This window comes from Neomonachus schauinslandi, chromosome X, assembly GCF_002201575.2.
Source record: "Neomonachus schauinslandi chromosome X, ASM220157v2, whole genome shotgun sequence".
Taxonomy (NCBI): domain Eukaryota; kingdom Metazoa; phylum Chordata; class Mammalia; order Carnivora; family Phocidae; genus Neomonachus; species Neomonachus schauinslandi.
The window spans coordinates 2,013,488-2,028,141 of NC_058419.1; the positions used below are offsets into that span (position 1 = coordinate 2,013,488).

General features: G+C 53.6%; 2 protein-coding genes across 3 annotated transcripts in view; both read left to right on the plus strand.

The window, feature by feature from the left end:
- Positions 1-5,216, plus strand: part of HAUS7 (HAUS augmin like complex subunit 7) — a 32,168-nt gene extending 26,952 nt beyond the window's left edge. The window contains exons 11-12 of the mRNA XM_044911903.1: positions 1,099-1,213; positions 5,146-5,216. Of these exons, the coding sequence (XP_044767838.1) occupies positions 1,099-1,213; positions 5,146-5,216 (186 nt within the window). The remainder of the gene's footprint in view (positions 1-1,098; positions 1,214-5,145) is intronic.
- Positions 5,217-6,952: 1,736 nt separating this feature from the next.
- Positions 6,953-8,618, plus strand: TREX2 (three prime repair exonuclease 2). Of its 2 annotated transcripts, none has more exons than XM_021683047.1 (2): positions 6,953-7,067; positions 7,576-8,618. In XM_021683047.1, exon 2 carries the CDS (start codon positions 7,610-7,612, stop codon positions 8,318-8,320), a length of 711 nt encoding a protein of 236 aa, XP_021538722.1. In that variant the 5' UTR covers positions 6,953-7,067; positions 7,576-7,609; the 3' UTR covers positions 8,321-8,618. The 2 variants fall into 2 exon arrangements, with proteins under 2 accessions (XP_021538722.1, XP_021538731.1); XM_021683056.1 differs by having other exon boundaries at positions 7,044-7,067; positions 7,552-8,618.
- Positions 8,619-14,654: the final 6,036 nt, after the last annotated feature.

The following is a 14,654-nucleotide window of genomic DNA, read 5'->3' on the forward strand; positions in this document are numbered from 1 at the left end:
GCACGTAAGAACCCCCCCCCCCCCCCCCCCCCCCCCCCCCCCCCCCCCCACCGCTGCTGCTGTAGCCCCCAGCCACACAGATGTGAGGTCTGCGACAGGGGGCTGGGAGGGGCTTGGCGCAGTCGGGCTCTGGCCCTCAGCCTCGGGGCCTGGGGCAGGTGGGGAAGGTGCTTCTCCTGGTGCGTGGAAGGGATGAGGGCTGACAGGCATGTTCCCTTGAGAGTCCCACTGCACTTCAGGGGGCTATTAGCTGAGCCAAGACCCTGGGCCTGGAAGAAGTTTGTGTACTGCCTGCACTGGGTCGTGGGTGACCATATGGGACCCTTATCCCAGCTTCTAGCTTCTGTCCCTGTATTAGTCTTACTCTCTCTTCACACTATGCCCAAATGTATCACAGCCAGTTCAGTCTTGTGTATGACCGAGAACTATGCCAGACAGACAGACAGATGTTTGCTCAGACGGATAGGAAAAAGTGGTCTCACACTGCTGAGCTGACTACATAAATATTTACTTACTCATTTTGTTGTTCCACATTTCAGATCCCTGGAGTCCAACCTAAAACTACTCTGATGTTGGCCCAGGGCTTCCACGACATTTGTCTTGTTTTTTCCCAATTTTAGTTTAAGTGCTGCTGAAGCAAGCACCGTCTTGGTTTTTTAACACAAAGGCTCCTAGACTTCCAAACCTCTGACCAACCTGTCCTTTGTCGTTCTGCCAACAGGGCAAGATAGGGTACGTTCCTTTCTCATCAGGAAGGCCCTGCCCCCTTTTTAAAAAATCTCGGGACATTGATTTTCCCACTGCACCTGTGGCTTTGCTTGGCTACTAGTGTGGGATGGGGCACATAATTGTGTGGCATTCCCACTGGGCCTGGAAGAAGGGACTTAGCATGGAGAGCTCTGGTCAGTGACTCTCCAGCTGGCCGGCACTCCCGTCCTCACCCTGGGCTGTCCTTGGGGGTGAATGCCACATGCTTGAGGGTCTAGGGAAGAGCACATGCTGAATGTGAACTGGGGTGGGAAGCAGGAGGCGGCTTCTGCAGATCAGACCACCAGCATTTAATGCCTATGTGCCTCTCTCTCTCCCCGTCCCTCCCAGCTGTTGAAAGCGGTCATGGAGGTCACTGACACCTCGGCCCAAGCCGTGGAGATGGTGAAGCAGCAGCAGGGCGAGCAGATCTGTTGGGGCAGCAGCAACTCTGTCATGAGTGTAGGTATGTGGTTGCCACTCGCTGGCGCTGTGCCTGCCTGCCTCACATGTGGCTCCTTCTTGCTTGACCAGCATTTGGGGAGTATTTGGGGATCGTCCCTCACTTTCTTCTTCTTCTGATGCATAAGGTTTTTCTTCCCTTGAAAAAAAATGCTTTCTACAGATTATAAAGTAAAAAAATTAATTTTGGGAATTTGGGATAACCCAAAGATGTGCAGAGGTATAATAAAAACAGTCCATAACCTGGTGGCCCAGAGATGGTTGATGTTAATATTTTGGTCTATTTATCTATATTTTTTTCCTTTCATCATTTTTTATTTGTTTGTGTAAGTGTAATCAGAACACATACACACTTTTACATTATGTTCTTTCCCTGTGATCACATGATAAGCATTTTCCTGGGGTGCCTGGCTGGCTTAGTCAGTAGAGAGAGCATGCGACTCTTGATCTCGGGGTTGTGAGTTCAAGCCCCACGTTGGATGTAGAGATTACTTAAAAAAATGTTATAAGCATTTTCCCATGTTTTGGAAGTAACATTTTTAATTGTCAAACACCCTTCTGTTCAGGTATTTGCTATAATTTGCTTAACATTTTCTATTATCCAGCCTATAAGTCATTTTTGGCTTTTTACTGTTATATATGATGCTGTTGCAAGATTTAAAATAGTGGAAAATGGAAACAATCCAAAGTTTTAACATTGGGTAGTGCTTTGGTAAAGAATGGTATATGTATATGGTGGGATAGTGTTCGTTGTTTCAAAAGTTGGTTACAACGACATAAAGAACTGCACATTACAGAATGTTAAAGGGAAACCGCACGCTGATCTCACCTTTGTAAAGGACAAACGTATACAAGAACCCCTTGTGGGAAGTGAGCCAGGGTGTGGACACTGATTTTCTCTGTGTCGGAGTCAGAGGTGGTATCGTTCATTTACTGTTTCTCTATCCTGCTCTGTAGTCTTCAGAACCTGGGTCACTTAGGTAATCCACCCCTCTTCCACTGGCAAGCTGGCCAAAAGATGCAGGAAACATGTTGAGACATAAAGCGCGTTCCCATCTTAGATTGCGTCCTGATGACGGGGCTCCTGGCGTCATGGTGGTGAGGCCCATCCCCGTTTGCTTACTGTATCCTCATCAGTGCCAGATCAGATCCTTCTGACATTTCTGTTATTGGATGTGGCAGATTGGATCTGCATTTAGTTTCAATTAAACTTTCTTTCTGAGGAAATTTATTGTTTTATTATGGAAATATGTATTCAGAAAAGGTCTTTTTAAAAAGATTTTATTTGCAAGAGGAAGAGAGAGAGAGAGAGCGAGAGTGTACAAGCAGGGGAAGTAGCAGGCAGAGGGAGAAGCAGGCTCTCTGCTGAGCAAGGAGCCCGAGGCGGGACTTGATCCCAGGATCCTGGGATCGTGGCCTGAGCCGAAGGCAGACACTTAACGACTGAGCCACCCAGGCGCCCCAGAAAAGGTCTTTTTTATAAGAAAAATAGTGCTTAGTGAGGAACCTCAATTCAGAGGGAGTAGAATAGGAATAGGAAATAGTTGGATATTTTCCCTGTGCTCTGGCCAACGCCCTTTATTCCAAGTCAAGTGATTTTAAAGTGAATACTTGTGTAACCATGACCCAGGTCAAGAAATAGAACATGCTAGCACCCTGGAAAGCCCCACGTGTCTCTTCCCGCCGACAGCCAGCTGCTGTCCTGACTTGATGGTAATGATGTCTCTGTGAGATTCATCTACCATGTGTGTATCTGTCATTTGTTCATTTCCATTTGATGGGGATTGCATTGAATGTGTAGATTGCTCTAGGTAGCATTGACATCTTCACAATATTTGTTCTTTCAACATTCCTCTGGCTATGCGGGGTCTTTTCTGGTTCCATATGAATTTTAGGATGATTTGTGTATAAAGCTGGCTCTTTACAAAACAGGTTTGCCAACGACAGCTACAGGGCAAGAAGGCTGCTGGAGAGGGCTGGCTGGAAAGTCCACACAAAGGGGGGGCTCAGAGGCTCTGTGAGCTAAAGCCACTCCTTGGGGGAAACATTTACAGGCAAACGCTACTGCTGGCTCTTGGGAGAAGCTGTGAGGAGTTCTGGCTATAAAATACTCATGAAAGAAATGGGCGGCTTCACTTTTCTTTCTTTTTTTTTTTTAAAGATTTTATTTATTTATTCATGAGAGACAGAGAGAGAGACAGAGGCAGAGGGAGAAGCAGGCTCCCCGCGGAGCAGGGAGCCCGATGCGGGGCTCGATCCCAGGACCCTGGGATCATGACCTGAGCCGAAGGCAGACGCTTAACCGACTGAGCCACCCAGGCGCCCCTCACTTTTCTTTCAACAGTCACCTCTGGCTGACCCCGAGGCTCAGAGCAGGCAGGAGCTTCTTGGATAGGTAGTCTCATTTCTCTTCTTCCTGACTGACCTGCCCCAGAGTCATCCATTTTAAAATTTGTCGTAACATTTATCCTAGTCACCACTGTCACTATGGCTTCCCCCCCACTGTACCTAATTGCTGTTAATAAAATGCTGTCATTAATAGAATAATGGTCATTAGTGTCCTTTGCCATGTGCCGCTGCACCTGTGATTACAGGACTGCTGGCAGGGCTAACTGTGACGTCTGAGCTGTGAGAACCTCTCCCTCCCCCTCCTCCCGTGGGATGCTTCACAGGCTCGCCCTTGAGATCCTGGCCCCCTCAGTGGGTCTGGAGAGTGGTGAGGGCAAGCATGGCACCTCCAGATGTTGTTTGAGATGAGTTCTCAAACAACACAGACACACCAAAGCAGCAGTCCATGCCAACTCCATGCCAGGGCCAATCAGAACGGCCTCCCCACCTTCCCTGTGTCCCACCCGACCAAACCCAAGGCCTTCAGGCCCTGCAGCTTTGGGAGGTCTGCATATCTGTGGCACTTCCCTTCCCAGGACAGGAAGCTAGGCCACCATTCTGTGTGTCAGTAGCCAGGCTGTGTTGGTCGCACATCCCCACATCGGAAAGGAGGGGCTTGAGTGAGGGCCTGGGTGTGCCAGCTGGGCCTGTGTCCTGAGCTGTGCCATTGTGTGCATGGAGAGGGCCTGATGACGAGTGGGGAGGGTCGTTGGGGCCGGGCTTATCGCCCTGAGGCACACCCCATGATTCCTGAGCCTCAGAGTCACCTCTGGACAGGCGGGACCAAATGTCAATTAAAGACCGTGCCATGTGGGAGGGGAGGGGACAGGCCAGAGGCAGAGAGGCAGGTTGGTGGAGGAAGGAATAGTTGTGTATTTAAGTGAAGGCACCACTAACCAGGGGAACCTGAGGGGAGAGCCCACAGTCCCCAGGGTGGGGGAGGGGAGTGAGCTAAAGGCCCTGTATTTCGTGCCCAGTGCTCATTATGTGAAATTGGGACGTCAAGAGGCAGGTGCGAATTATGGCGGTGCCCCCAGCCCTGAAAGCCCAGCAGCAGGGCAGAGCAGTTGCCTACAGGGCCGGTGGGGCGGGGGGCGGGCGGGGGTGGGTTGTGCAGCTAAGGCCCGTGTCATTTGATTTGTATGTGTGCCTGGGTTACTGGTCTGAGCAGTAGGGAACACACCATCCAACTCAGGAGAACCCCTGGCTCCTGGGCTCTGGTGAGGGTTGGGGTGGGCATGGACAATGCCCACTGAGTGGAACCTGGCCTGGGGCTCAGCCTGGCACCACAGGGGCCTTCCATCTGTGCTCTCAGCCCTAGACCTCCTGGTAGCTCCTGGCTTGGCGGTTTCTGGATCACGGTGGGAGTTGGATGCCTAGGCTGCAAGCCCTTTGAGGGTGCAGGGACGCCTGGGGCCTGAGAAGAACCAGCGAAAGACAGTGAAGGCTTGGCTGGGGTTGGGGGCGGGGGTGGGTAGGGAGCAGCCTCTTCCAGGCCGGGAAGCGCTGGGAGTCACTTTGCTGTTTGTATTGTTTTTTTCTCTGCAGCCACCAAAGTGGAAGAACTAACTCAGAAATACAAGATCTTCAGTGACAGCCTGCAGAAAGGCATGGAGTAGTCTGTGAGCAGGAAGCTCTGCCCTGAAGAGTCAAGTGGCCGGGGGTGGGGGGCGCAGGGTGAGCCACGGGCGGGAGAAGCGTTCACAGCCCCCATGTGCTCCGGGCCCAGCCCCTTCAGCGGCTTGGGAGAGAAGGAGGGAGAGGGCAGAGGTGAGCTGGAGAGAAAGGAAAGCTGGGGTTCTAAGAAGCTGCCTCATGACTGCCTCCTTCTCTTTGCTTCCTCGCTGCACCTGAGGGGGCCATGGCACCTGCTGCTCGGTCTGCCCTTCCTCCCGCTGTCCCAGGCGGCCCCAGCCATGCCCCTCTTCTGCCCTGTCTGCCTTGCAGCAGCTCCCGTTGGCTTCTGTTCCTTCCCTGCCCAGGGGCGATGCTAAGCCCCAGAAATCTGCTGCCTCCGTTGTGACTGGCCTTGGGGTCCCACGTGCGGACTCTTCCCACACCCTCGGCCTGGCCACTGGCGCCCACCACATCCAGGATCCAGTGGCCAGGGCGTGCGTTTCCTTCTCTTTCCTCCCCAGGGCTCCCTGCACCGGCCTGTCACAGCCACCTCCCTCCCTCCACACTTGGGAACAGACATGACTGGTGGGGCCTCTGCCTCTCTCAGCCCAGTGGCAGGCCAAAGGGGACTCGAGGAGGGGCCTCCCTCTCAACACTTGGTCCACTGCAGAGGCCCACCCTGGCTGTGAGCCTCACCTGCTCCCGTGCCGTCACCTCCTCAAGTCCCCTGTGGGTGCTCCAGACAAGGAGACTGCCGGTGGGGGAGGGGAGAGGACGGGCAGGCCCAGGGCCACTGCTGCCCAGCTGCATCAACAGCTTCACCCTCCAAGGGACTAGGGAGGGCCTGCAGTGGGCAGGCCGCAACCAGCATCTCGGTTGCTTCCCTGTGCCCCTGGCCTGTGGGCACCGACTGCCACAGTTGGTGGCACCGACTGCCAAGGACTGGCATGTCTCGCTCCGGAACGAGGTCTTCGGGACAATGCTGCCCACTTTCTGGCCAGGGAGGGCCTTCTTGTCTTTGCTCTGAAGGGTCCTGGGGCTGGGGCTACTGCTGAGGCGGTCTCGTACCCCCACCTTTCCTGTGGCTCATCCTTCCTCATGTGGTGGGACAGGATTGGTTCAGCTGGAGCCCACGTGGCTTGCCAGGTCAGGCCTCGCCCCTCTTCCTCCTTCCTGGCAGCCTCTGCTAAAGGCCTCTTAGATATTATGGGTCATTGTGCCCGTGAAACATATACCATCTCCCCTTCTTGCTGGAAGACTAGCCTGTGAGATGTGTGAGCCCGGCAGCATGGAAAGTGCCCGAGGTCACTGGGGCGAACTGAGGTCCCATCCTGAGTGCGCCCTTCCCTTTCTTGGCTAAGCACGGCACGTGCAGTCACCTCTTGCCCACTCCCGAGCTCACTTTAGCCTCATGAGGGGCAACCTGGTCCCTCGTGACACAGGTGGAGCTCTGCCCTGGAGAAGGGGGCTTGCCGCCTTGCTGGGAGTCGCCCCAGCTCAGCTGCTAAATCCTGGCCCGGGTCAGACTTGGAGGCCAGGCTGGGTGGAAGGCTCACACTTCTTCCTCATGCCTGTGATGACACGTTCCTCCAGCCCACGGCCCAGCTTGTGGGGAGCCTGCGTGTGGCCTAGGAGCCTGCTTTCCAATTTGTAAACACAGGGCGTGTGTCTCAGCAGCTGTGAGTGAGCGAGGGGCTGGCAAGCCGGCTGCACAGGTCCTGCGGCCTTAGGCCTCCTCGTTGCCCAACAGGCGGCTGGGGGCGGGCCACGGCCACTGATTAAAGGCCGCCTGGAGCAGCCTGTGTGGAGACAGGTGCCCAGCAGCCCAGGAAGCCGGCCAGCACCCGCCCCAGGTAAGCCAGCGCAGCAGGGTTGGTGAGGACAGCTGCCAGGAGCCCAGAGGCAGGTGGCCAGGTTGGGGAAGGCACCTGTGTGCCAGGGAGGCCAGAGGAGGCCAAACCAAGGATGCTTGGCTGCCTGCTTCCCGACAGATGACCCTAGGGGTGCAGGCTCCCAGCCAGGGTGTCTCAGTGAAGACACCATTCTAGGCTGGCACCTCCCCAGGTCCCTGGTGACACGGACCCGGTGCACTTTGCCTGTCAGGTACCTGGAGGCAGGTGGCAGAGGCCTCCGGGCCGGGATCTGGGCAGACCAGCCCTACCTTTTGCTGTTTACTAGTTGGTAGTAGTGACAATGGCCAGGGAGGGACTGGGGCACAGAATGGAGAGGGTGTCGAGGCCCTGGGAGGCCTCACCCTGAACAAAGGGGTTGGAGCATTGGCCACGGAGTCGGCTGTATGTGGCTGGGCCCAGACATCCCCATCACTTTGGCCCTCAGGTTTTGTGCCTCTTGCCCTGGCAGCTTTAGGCTTTGCTGTCCCCGTGAGCACATCACCATGTCCGAGGCACCCCGGGCCGAGACTTTCGTCTTCCTGGATCTGGAAGCCACTGGGCTCCCCAGTATAGATCCCGAGGTGGCTGAGATATCCCTGTTTGCGGTGCACCGCTCCGCCCTGGAGAACCCAGACCGAGACGAGGCTGGTGCCCCTGTGCTGCCCCGGGTCCTGGACAAGCTCACGCTGTGCATGCGTCCAGAGCGCCCTTTCACCGCCAAGGCCAGCGAGATCACCGGCCTGAGCAGCGACAGCCTGGCGCGGTGCCGGAAGGCCAGCTTCGACGACGCCGTGGTGCGGACGCTGCAGGCCTTCTTGAGCCGCCAGGAGGGCCCCATCTGCCTTGTGGCCCACAACGGCTTTGATTATGACTTCCCCCTGCTGTGCACAGAGCTGCGGCGCCTGGGCGCCCACCTGCCCCCGGACACCGTCTGCCTGGATACACTGCCTGCGCTGCGGAGCCTGGACCGTGCCCACAGCCATGGCACCCGGGCCCAGGGCTGCAAGGGTTACAGCCTGGGCAGCCTCTTCCGCCGCTACTTCCAGGCCGAGCCAAGTGCAGCCCACTCAGCCGAGGGTGATGTCCACACCCTGCTCATGGTCTTCCTGCACCGCGCTGCTGAGCTGCTTGGCTGGGCTGACGAGCAGGCCCGAAGCTGGGCCCGCATCGAGCCCATGTATGTGCCACCCGATGGCCCGAGCCTTGAAGCCTGAGTGCCACGGGCTCAGTGAGACCACCACCCAGGGGGATGAGGCCCACTCTCAGCATGGGTGGCACCAGCTTTGACGAGTCAGGCTCTGAGGCCTGGAGCTGGCCCCAGACCAGTGCCCCACTGCCCCTCCCCCCGTCCTCGTAGCCAGCTAGCCCCGGGCCCGTGCACCTGCCAGGCCTCCTCCTGGCCCCGGCCTGTGGAGCCTTGTAGCCCTGGAGCTTTCTGCCAGCCCCACCCCCGGACTGCTGTAGTGATTTGTTGCTGCAGGCTCCCGCCCTTCACCTGGTCTCTCAATAAACAACAGCTACTCACCGGCTGAGTTTCCAGTTGCCCCCCTACACCCTGCCCAGAGGGGCGGGCAGGGAGCCAAGCCAGGGGCCAGAGCGGAGCCGCCCCCTTGTGACCTATGCTTGTGGTGAGCCTGGTGGGTGGGTGGCTGAGCTGGTGAGCAGCCATTGCTCAGAGGCTGGTCCAAGGCGCTGGCGGGCAGGGGCTGTGGGTCCCCAGCCATGGGCCTCCTCCCCCGCTTGTCTGCTGTTGCCTTGGTTTTCACCCCCTCCCGGCATTGTCACCCCGGAGGCTCAGGAAATCGGTGAGCAGGGCCTTAGGAACATCTTCCTTGCCTGGAATCTGAGCTGGGGAGGGAGCTGGAAGAGAGCCTCCAGGGAGCTCAGGCTTTTTCCGCTCAGGGTGCTGTGCCCACAGAGCCCTCTGCCGGCCTAGATGCAGAGCCCGGCTCCAGTTCTTGCCCCCTGTGGATCCTGGGCAGCTCCTTCCTCTCCTGAAGCGTCGTCCCTGCTCTGCAAGGTGGCAACAGGGCGAAAGATGGGCGCGCGGAACAGTACGGTGCCTGACGTGCTCAGGGTGCTGGAGAACATGGGACATAGGCGGAAAGGGCATGTGGGGTGAGGGGTGCAGGAGGGGGTGGCTGGCGCGGTGAGGGCAGCACCTAGGAGTTTGTCTTGGGCCCCGTGACCCTTGTGGCTCGGCCTGAGGAGGGCCAGGAGGCTGTTCTGCTGGGGAAGGCAGCTTCGCGGCAGCTGTCTTTGCTGGGCTTTGGGGAGCCAGCTAACCTGCCTCTGGGGCCCCACCTGTGTCACCAAACAATGGGGCAAGGCAGGGGCGGGATGTCTGGGAGACAGGGAGAGCCGGTGAGAAGGGTGGGGTGGGTGGCGTGGCACGCCCGAGAGTGACCTGCGTGAGCAAAGCCTTGAGCCAGCCGGGCCCATCCGGGATACTCTAACTAGGTCAGTGACTAGAGCCACTGCAATGTGTAAGGTAGAAGAACGGTGAGGTCAGGACACAGGCAGTGGCCACCTCAGGCCATGCCCATTGCCTGGGCATGATGGTCTGGACTGACCCTGAGGGCAGTGGGGAGCCACAGAGAGTTGTAGGCAGGGAGGGGCAAAATCTGACTTAGGTTTTCACGCTGTTTCTCAGGCTGCCCTGTGGAGAATGGCAGCCAAGGGAGAGCAGAGCAGTGGCATTGGGGCTCAGTTGGAGGGAGAGCCACTGGCCTGGCCCAGGACAGGCCGGCAGCGGTGCGGGAGGGTACACGGTAAGGGAAGGACCTATTGGGGGCTAGTTGGGGGGGTGTGTGGTCTGTGCACTGTTGAGCTTCCCGGGCCAGGCTGGTGGGCTCCCTGCCCCAGGAGAGCACCCGCCTGGAAGAGGGCCACAGGCCAGGCCAGGGTGGGCCCTTGGGCCCAGAGCCTGCACCAGGCAGGGGCTGAAAGGGTAGGGGACACCATCAGGATCGAGGCAGCCAGGAACCCTCAGATCCTCTGGTGCCCAAGCAGGGCTGGGTCCCCATTAGCTAGCCGTTCAAGCTCTAGGCCACTGACTTGCTGAGGTGGTGATGTCGGGAGTGGTCTCCGGGCCCAGATGCCTCTCTCTCCCCACCTCGGGCTCTCCTGGCCTCAGGCACCCTCCCTGGGCCCACACTTGGGCCTGCACACACAGGCTGATGGGTGGGCGACAGCGGCTCTCCAGGAAAGTCGATGTGTGTGTTTGTGTAGGTGTGTATCTCTCTGTATGTATGTATGTATGCATATGCACACACGTAAGTAAGTTTTCAATTTTATTGATATGAAGGATGTAAATGCACGAGTGTGGTTCCCACATAAATGTCGGTTGCTATTTTCATTTATCTTAATGAGTAAGAGGAAGTGAAACAACAAAGGTATATGTGGGAACTTCCCATATTCATTGGTGACATGAGCCACACCTTTGCTGAACTAGGTCATAGTTTTTGATATTCGAAGAGTATCCTCTCCCCCCCCCCCTTTTTTTGCTAGTCACAACGTAGTGACTACAGACTCAAGTTTACACAGTCAACCAAACAGTCATGGATCAAGGCCTGGTTTGTAGCGTATGCTGAGTCCCATGGTGGTGTCAGTCCGTCCACCGGGCCAATTTCCGGCTACGCACACGATGTCATCGAATGTGAAGCCGGGAAGAGATTCATTATAGCTGTAATGTAGACTCCTACCAATGGATACGATAGGTGGGAGTCAATACATGGATAACAGTAAACTGGTGAAATAGGATGTGATGAGTTTTGAGTATCTCCTTTGTGGAAGTTCAGATAATTTCATTTTTTTTTTAAAGATTTTATTTATTTATTTGACACAGAGAGAGTGAGAGAGAGAGAGAGCATAAGCAGGGGGAGTGGCAGGCAGGCAGAGGGAGAGGCAGGCTCTGTGCTGAGCAAGGAGCCCGATGTGGGACTCGATCCCAGGACTCCGGGATCATGACCTGAGCCGAAGGCAGACGCTTAACGACTGAGCCACCCAGGCGCCCAGATAATTTCATTTCTAATAATGGTGGTGTTTCACAATCAGCTCTCAAAATTCCTGAACATTTAACATCTATTAGAATGGCTACAATATAAAAGGCTGCCCATGGCAAGTTTTGGCGATGAGGTGGAAGAACTGGTAGAAATGTAAGATGATACAACCACTTTGGAAAACAGTTTGGCTGTGTCTTAAAATGTTAAACGTGCACCTGCCATGATGACCCCGTGATTCCACTACTAGGTATTTACTTACCCAACAGAAATGAATGTATGTGTCCACACAAAGACACGTGACTGTTCATGACAGCTTTATTCATAACAGTCCTGGACTGGACACAACCTCAGAAGGTGGAACAAAGCACGGCACATCCATGAGCTGCCAAGACACAGCACTCTGGGGGTGGGGGATACCCATGCTAAGTACGCTGCGTGAAAGGGGCCAGACCCAGGGAAACAACTCCGCCGCTCCAGCTCACCCTGGCCAGCCACCTGCCTGTCGTCAAGATGTGTCACTGGCTGATAAGCCACATCAGTGTCTGCCAATGGGGATGTGTCTGTGATCAGCAGCATACTCGGGGGATGTGACACAAGCCAATTGAAAACAGAATTATTCATGCAGAGGGACGAGAACCAAAATAACAAGGCCAGGAGCGTTTTCAGCTTGTCTTTGTGCAGGGAACAACGTGATGAGGACAAAGTCTGAACCAGGCCATGCATAAGCCTCAAGCAGAAAGCTGGAGACACGACACAGGCCAGGCCTCCTGCCATTGTTTCTTCAGGGAAGCCCCTGGATGTTGGCGTTTTCTGCAAGCGATGCCTGGCCTCGTACAGAATTCCTACAGGGCAGACAAGTGTCTGCAAAAGAGTTTCATGCTGTGGACCCCTGCCCCTGAGAGCAGCATCGGCATTGTGGGGACCCTGTTTTCTGCACCTCAGCTCATGCACGTGCACCCCCCCTCCCCACACATCCCTCCCCATTCACAAACCCACCTCTACTCACACCCACACACCAACTCACGGGTGTGCAAACACACCCCTCACAGATGCCCCTCTCACACACTTAGATGCACCTCATTCACACACATGTGCTTATGATTCTGCATAAAAGGGGTCTTATTAGAAGCTGCTTTAAAAAATCATAAGCACCTCTTTCTTGTGTTAATGGTCTATAAAGTCAGTTTCCTCTAAGGTAAACTGCCATAATTTTTTTTTTAAGATTATTTATTTATTTATTTGACAGAGAGAGACACGATGAGAGAGGGAACACAAGCAGGGGGAGTGGGAGAGGGAGAAGGAGAAGCAGGCTCCCCACTGAGCAGGGAGCCCGATGTGGGGCTCGATCCCAGGACCCTGGGATCATGACCTGAGCCGAAGGCAGACGCTTAACCGACTGAGCCACCCGGGCGCCCCCTAAAGTGCCATAATTCTGTTTCTTCAGTGTTTGCAAGTGGTATCTCCTTTCTCGTTTATACATTCCGTTGGTCTTTTCAAAGAAAAAACAGGATTTTGATTTATCCTTTTTCCTTTTTTTGTTTTCTGCTTCATTAACTTCGGCTTTTATCTTTATTAATTCCATCTGTCTATTTTCCTTGGGTTTAGTTTTTCTTCTTTTTCTCTTTCTTAAGAGGAAAACTAAGTTCCTTTGTCATCTTCCGTCTTGAATAACTGAGGCCAAAGACTAACGTTTCCCCGAGTGAGATCTCCCTCTGTGCTTTCTTTGCATTACGGGTGTTTCTTTCTTTTTTTTTTTAAATTTAATTTTATTATGTTATGTTAATCACCATACATTACATCATTAGTTTTTGATGTAGTGATCCATGATTCATTGTTTGCGTATAACACCCAGTGCTCCAAGCAGAACGTGCCCTCTTTAATACCCATCGCCAGGCTAACCCATCCCCCCACCCCCTCCCCTCTAGAACCCTCAGTTTGTTTCTCAGAGTCCATAGTCTCTCATGGTTCGTCTCCCCCTCCGATTTCCCCCCCTTCATTCTTCCCTTCCTGCTATCTTCTTTTTTTTTTTTTTTAACATATAATGTATTATTTGTTTCAGAGGTACAGGTCTGGGATTCATCCGTCTTACACAATTCATAACACTCACCGTAGCACATACCCTCCCCAATGTCTATCACCCAGCCACCCCATCCCTCCCACCCCCCACCACTCCAGCAACCCTCAGTTTGTTTCCTGCAATTAAGAATTCCTCATATCAGTGAGATCATATGATACATGTCTTTCTCTGATTGACTTATTTCGCTCAGCATAATACCCTCCAGTTCCATCCACGTTGTGGCAAAAGGCAAGATTTCTTTCCTTTTTTTGATGGCTGCATGATATTCCATTGTATATATACACCACATCTTCTTTATCTATTCATCTGTTGATGGACATCTTGGCTCTTTCCATAGTTTGGCTATTGTGGACATTGCTGCTATAAACATTGGGGTGCACGTACCCCTTTGGATCACTACACTTATATCTTTGGGGAAAAATACCCAGTAGTGCAATTGTTGGGTCGTACGGTAGCTCTATTTTCAACTTTTTGAGGAACCTCCATACTGTTTTCCAGAGTGGCTGCACCAGCTTGCATTCCCACCAACAGTGTAGGAGGGTTCCCCTTTCACCAAATCCTTGCCAACATCTGCTGTTTTCTGACTTGTTAATTTTAGCCATTCTGACTGGTGTGAGGTGGTATCTCACTGAGGTTTCGATTTGGATTTCCCTGATGCCAAGTGATGTTGAGCACTTTTTCATGTGTCTGTTGGCCATTTGGATGTCTTCTTTGGAAAAATGTCTGTTCATGTCTTCTGCCCATTTCTTGATTGGATCATTTGTTCTTTGGGTGTTGAGTTTGATAAGTTCTTTATAGATTTTGGATACTAGCCTTTTATCTGATATGTCACTTGCAAATATCTTCTCCCATTCTGTCGGCTGTCTTTTGGTTTTATTGACTATTTCCTTTGCTGTGCAAAAGCTTTTTATCTTGATGAAGTCCCAATAGTTCATTTTTGCCCTTGCTTCCCTTGCCTTTGGCGATGTTTCTAGGAAGAAGCTGCTGCGGCTGAGGTCGAAGAGGTTGCTGCCTGTGTTCTCCTTTAGGATTTTGATGGACTCCTGTCTCACATTGAGGTCTTTCAACCATTTGGAGTCTATTTTTGTGTGTGGTGTAAGGAAATGGTCCAGTTTCATTCTTCTGCATGGGGCTGTCCAATTTTCCCAACACCATTTGTTGAAGAGACTGTCTTTTTTCCATTGGACATTCTTTCCTGCTTTGTCAAAGATTAGTTGACCATAGGGTTGAGGGTCCACTTCTGGGCTCTCTATTCTGTTCCACTGATCTATGTGCCTGTTTTTGTGCCAGTACCATACTGTCTTGATGATGACAGCTTTATAATAGAGCTGGAAGTCCGGAATTGTGATGCCGCCAGCTTTGCTTTTCTTTTTCAACATTCCTCTGGCTATGCGGGGTCTTTTCTGGTTCCATATGAATTTTAGGATGATTTGTTCCATTTCTTTGAAAAAAGTGGATGGTATTTTG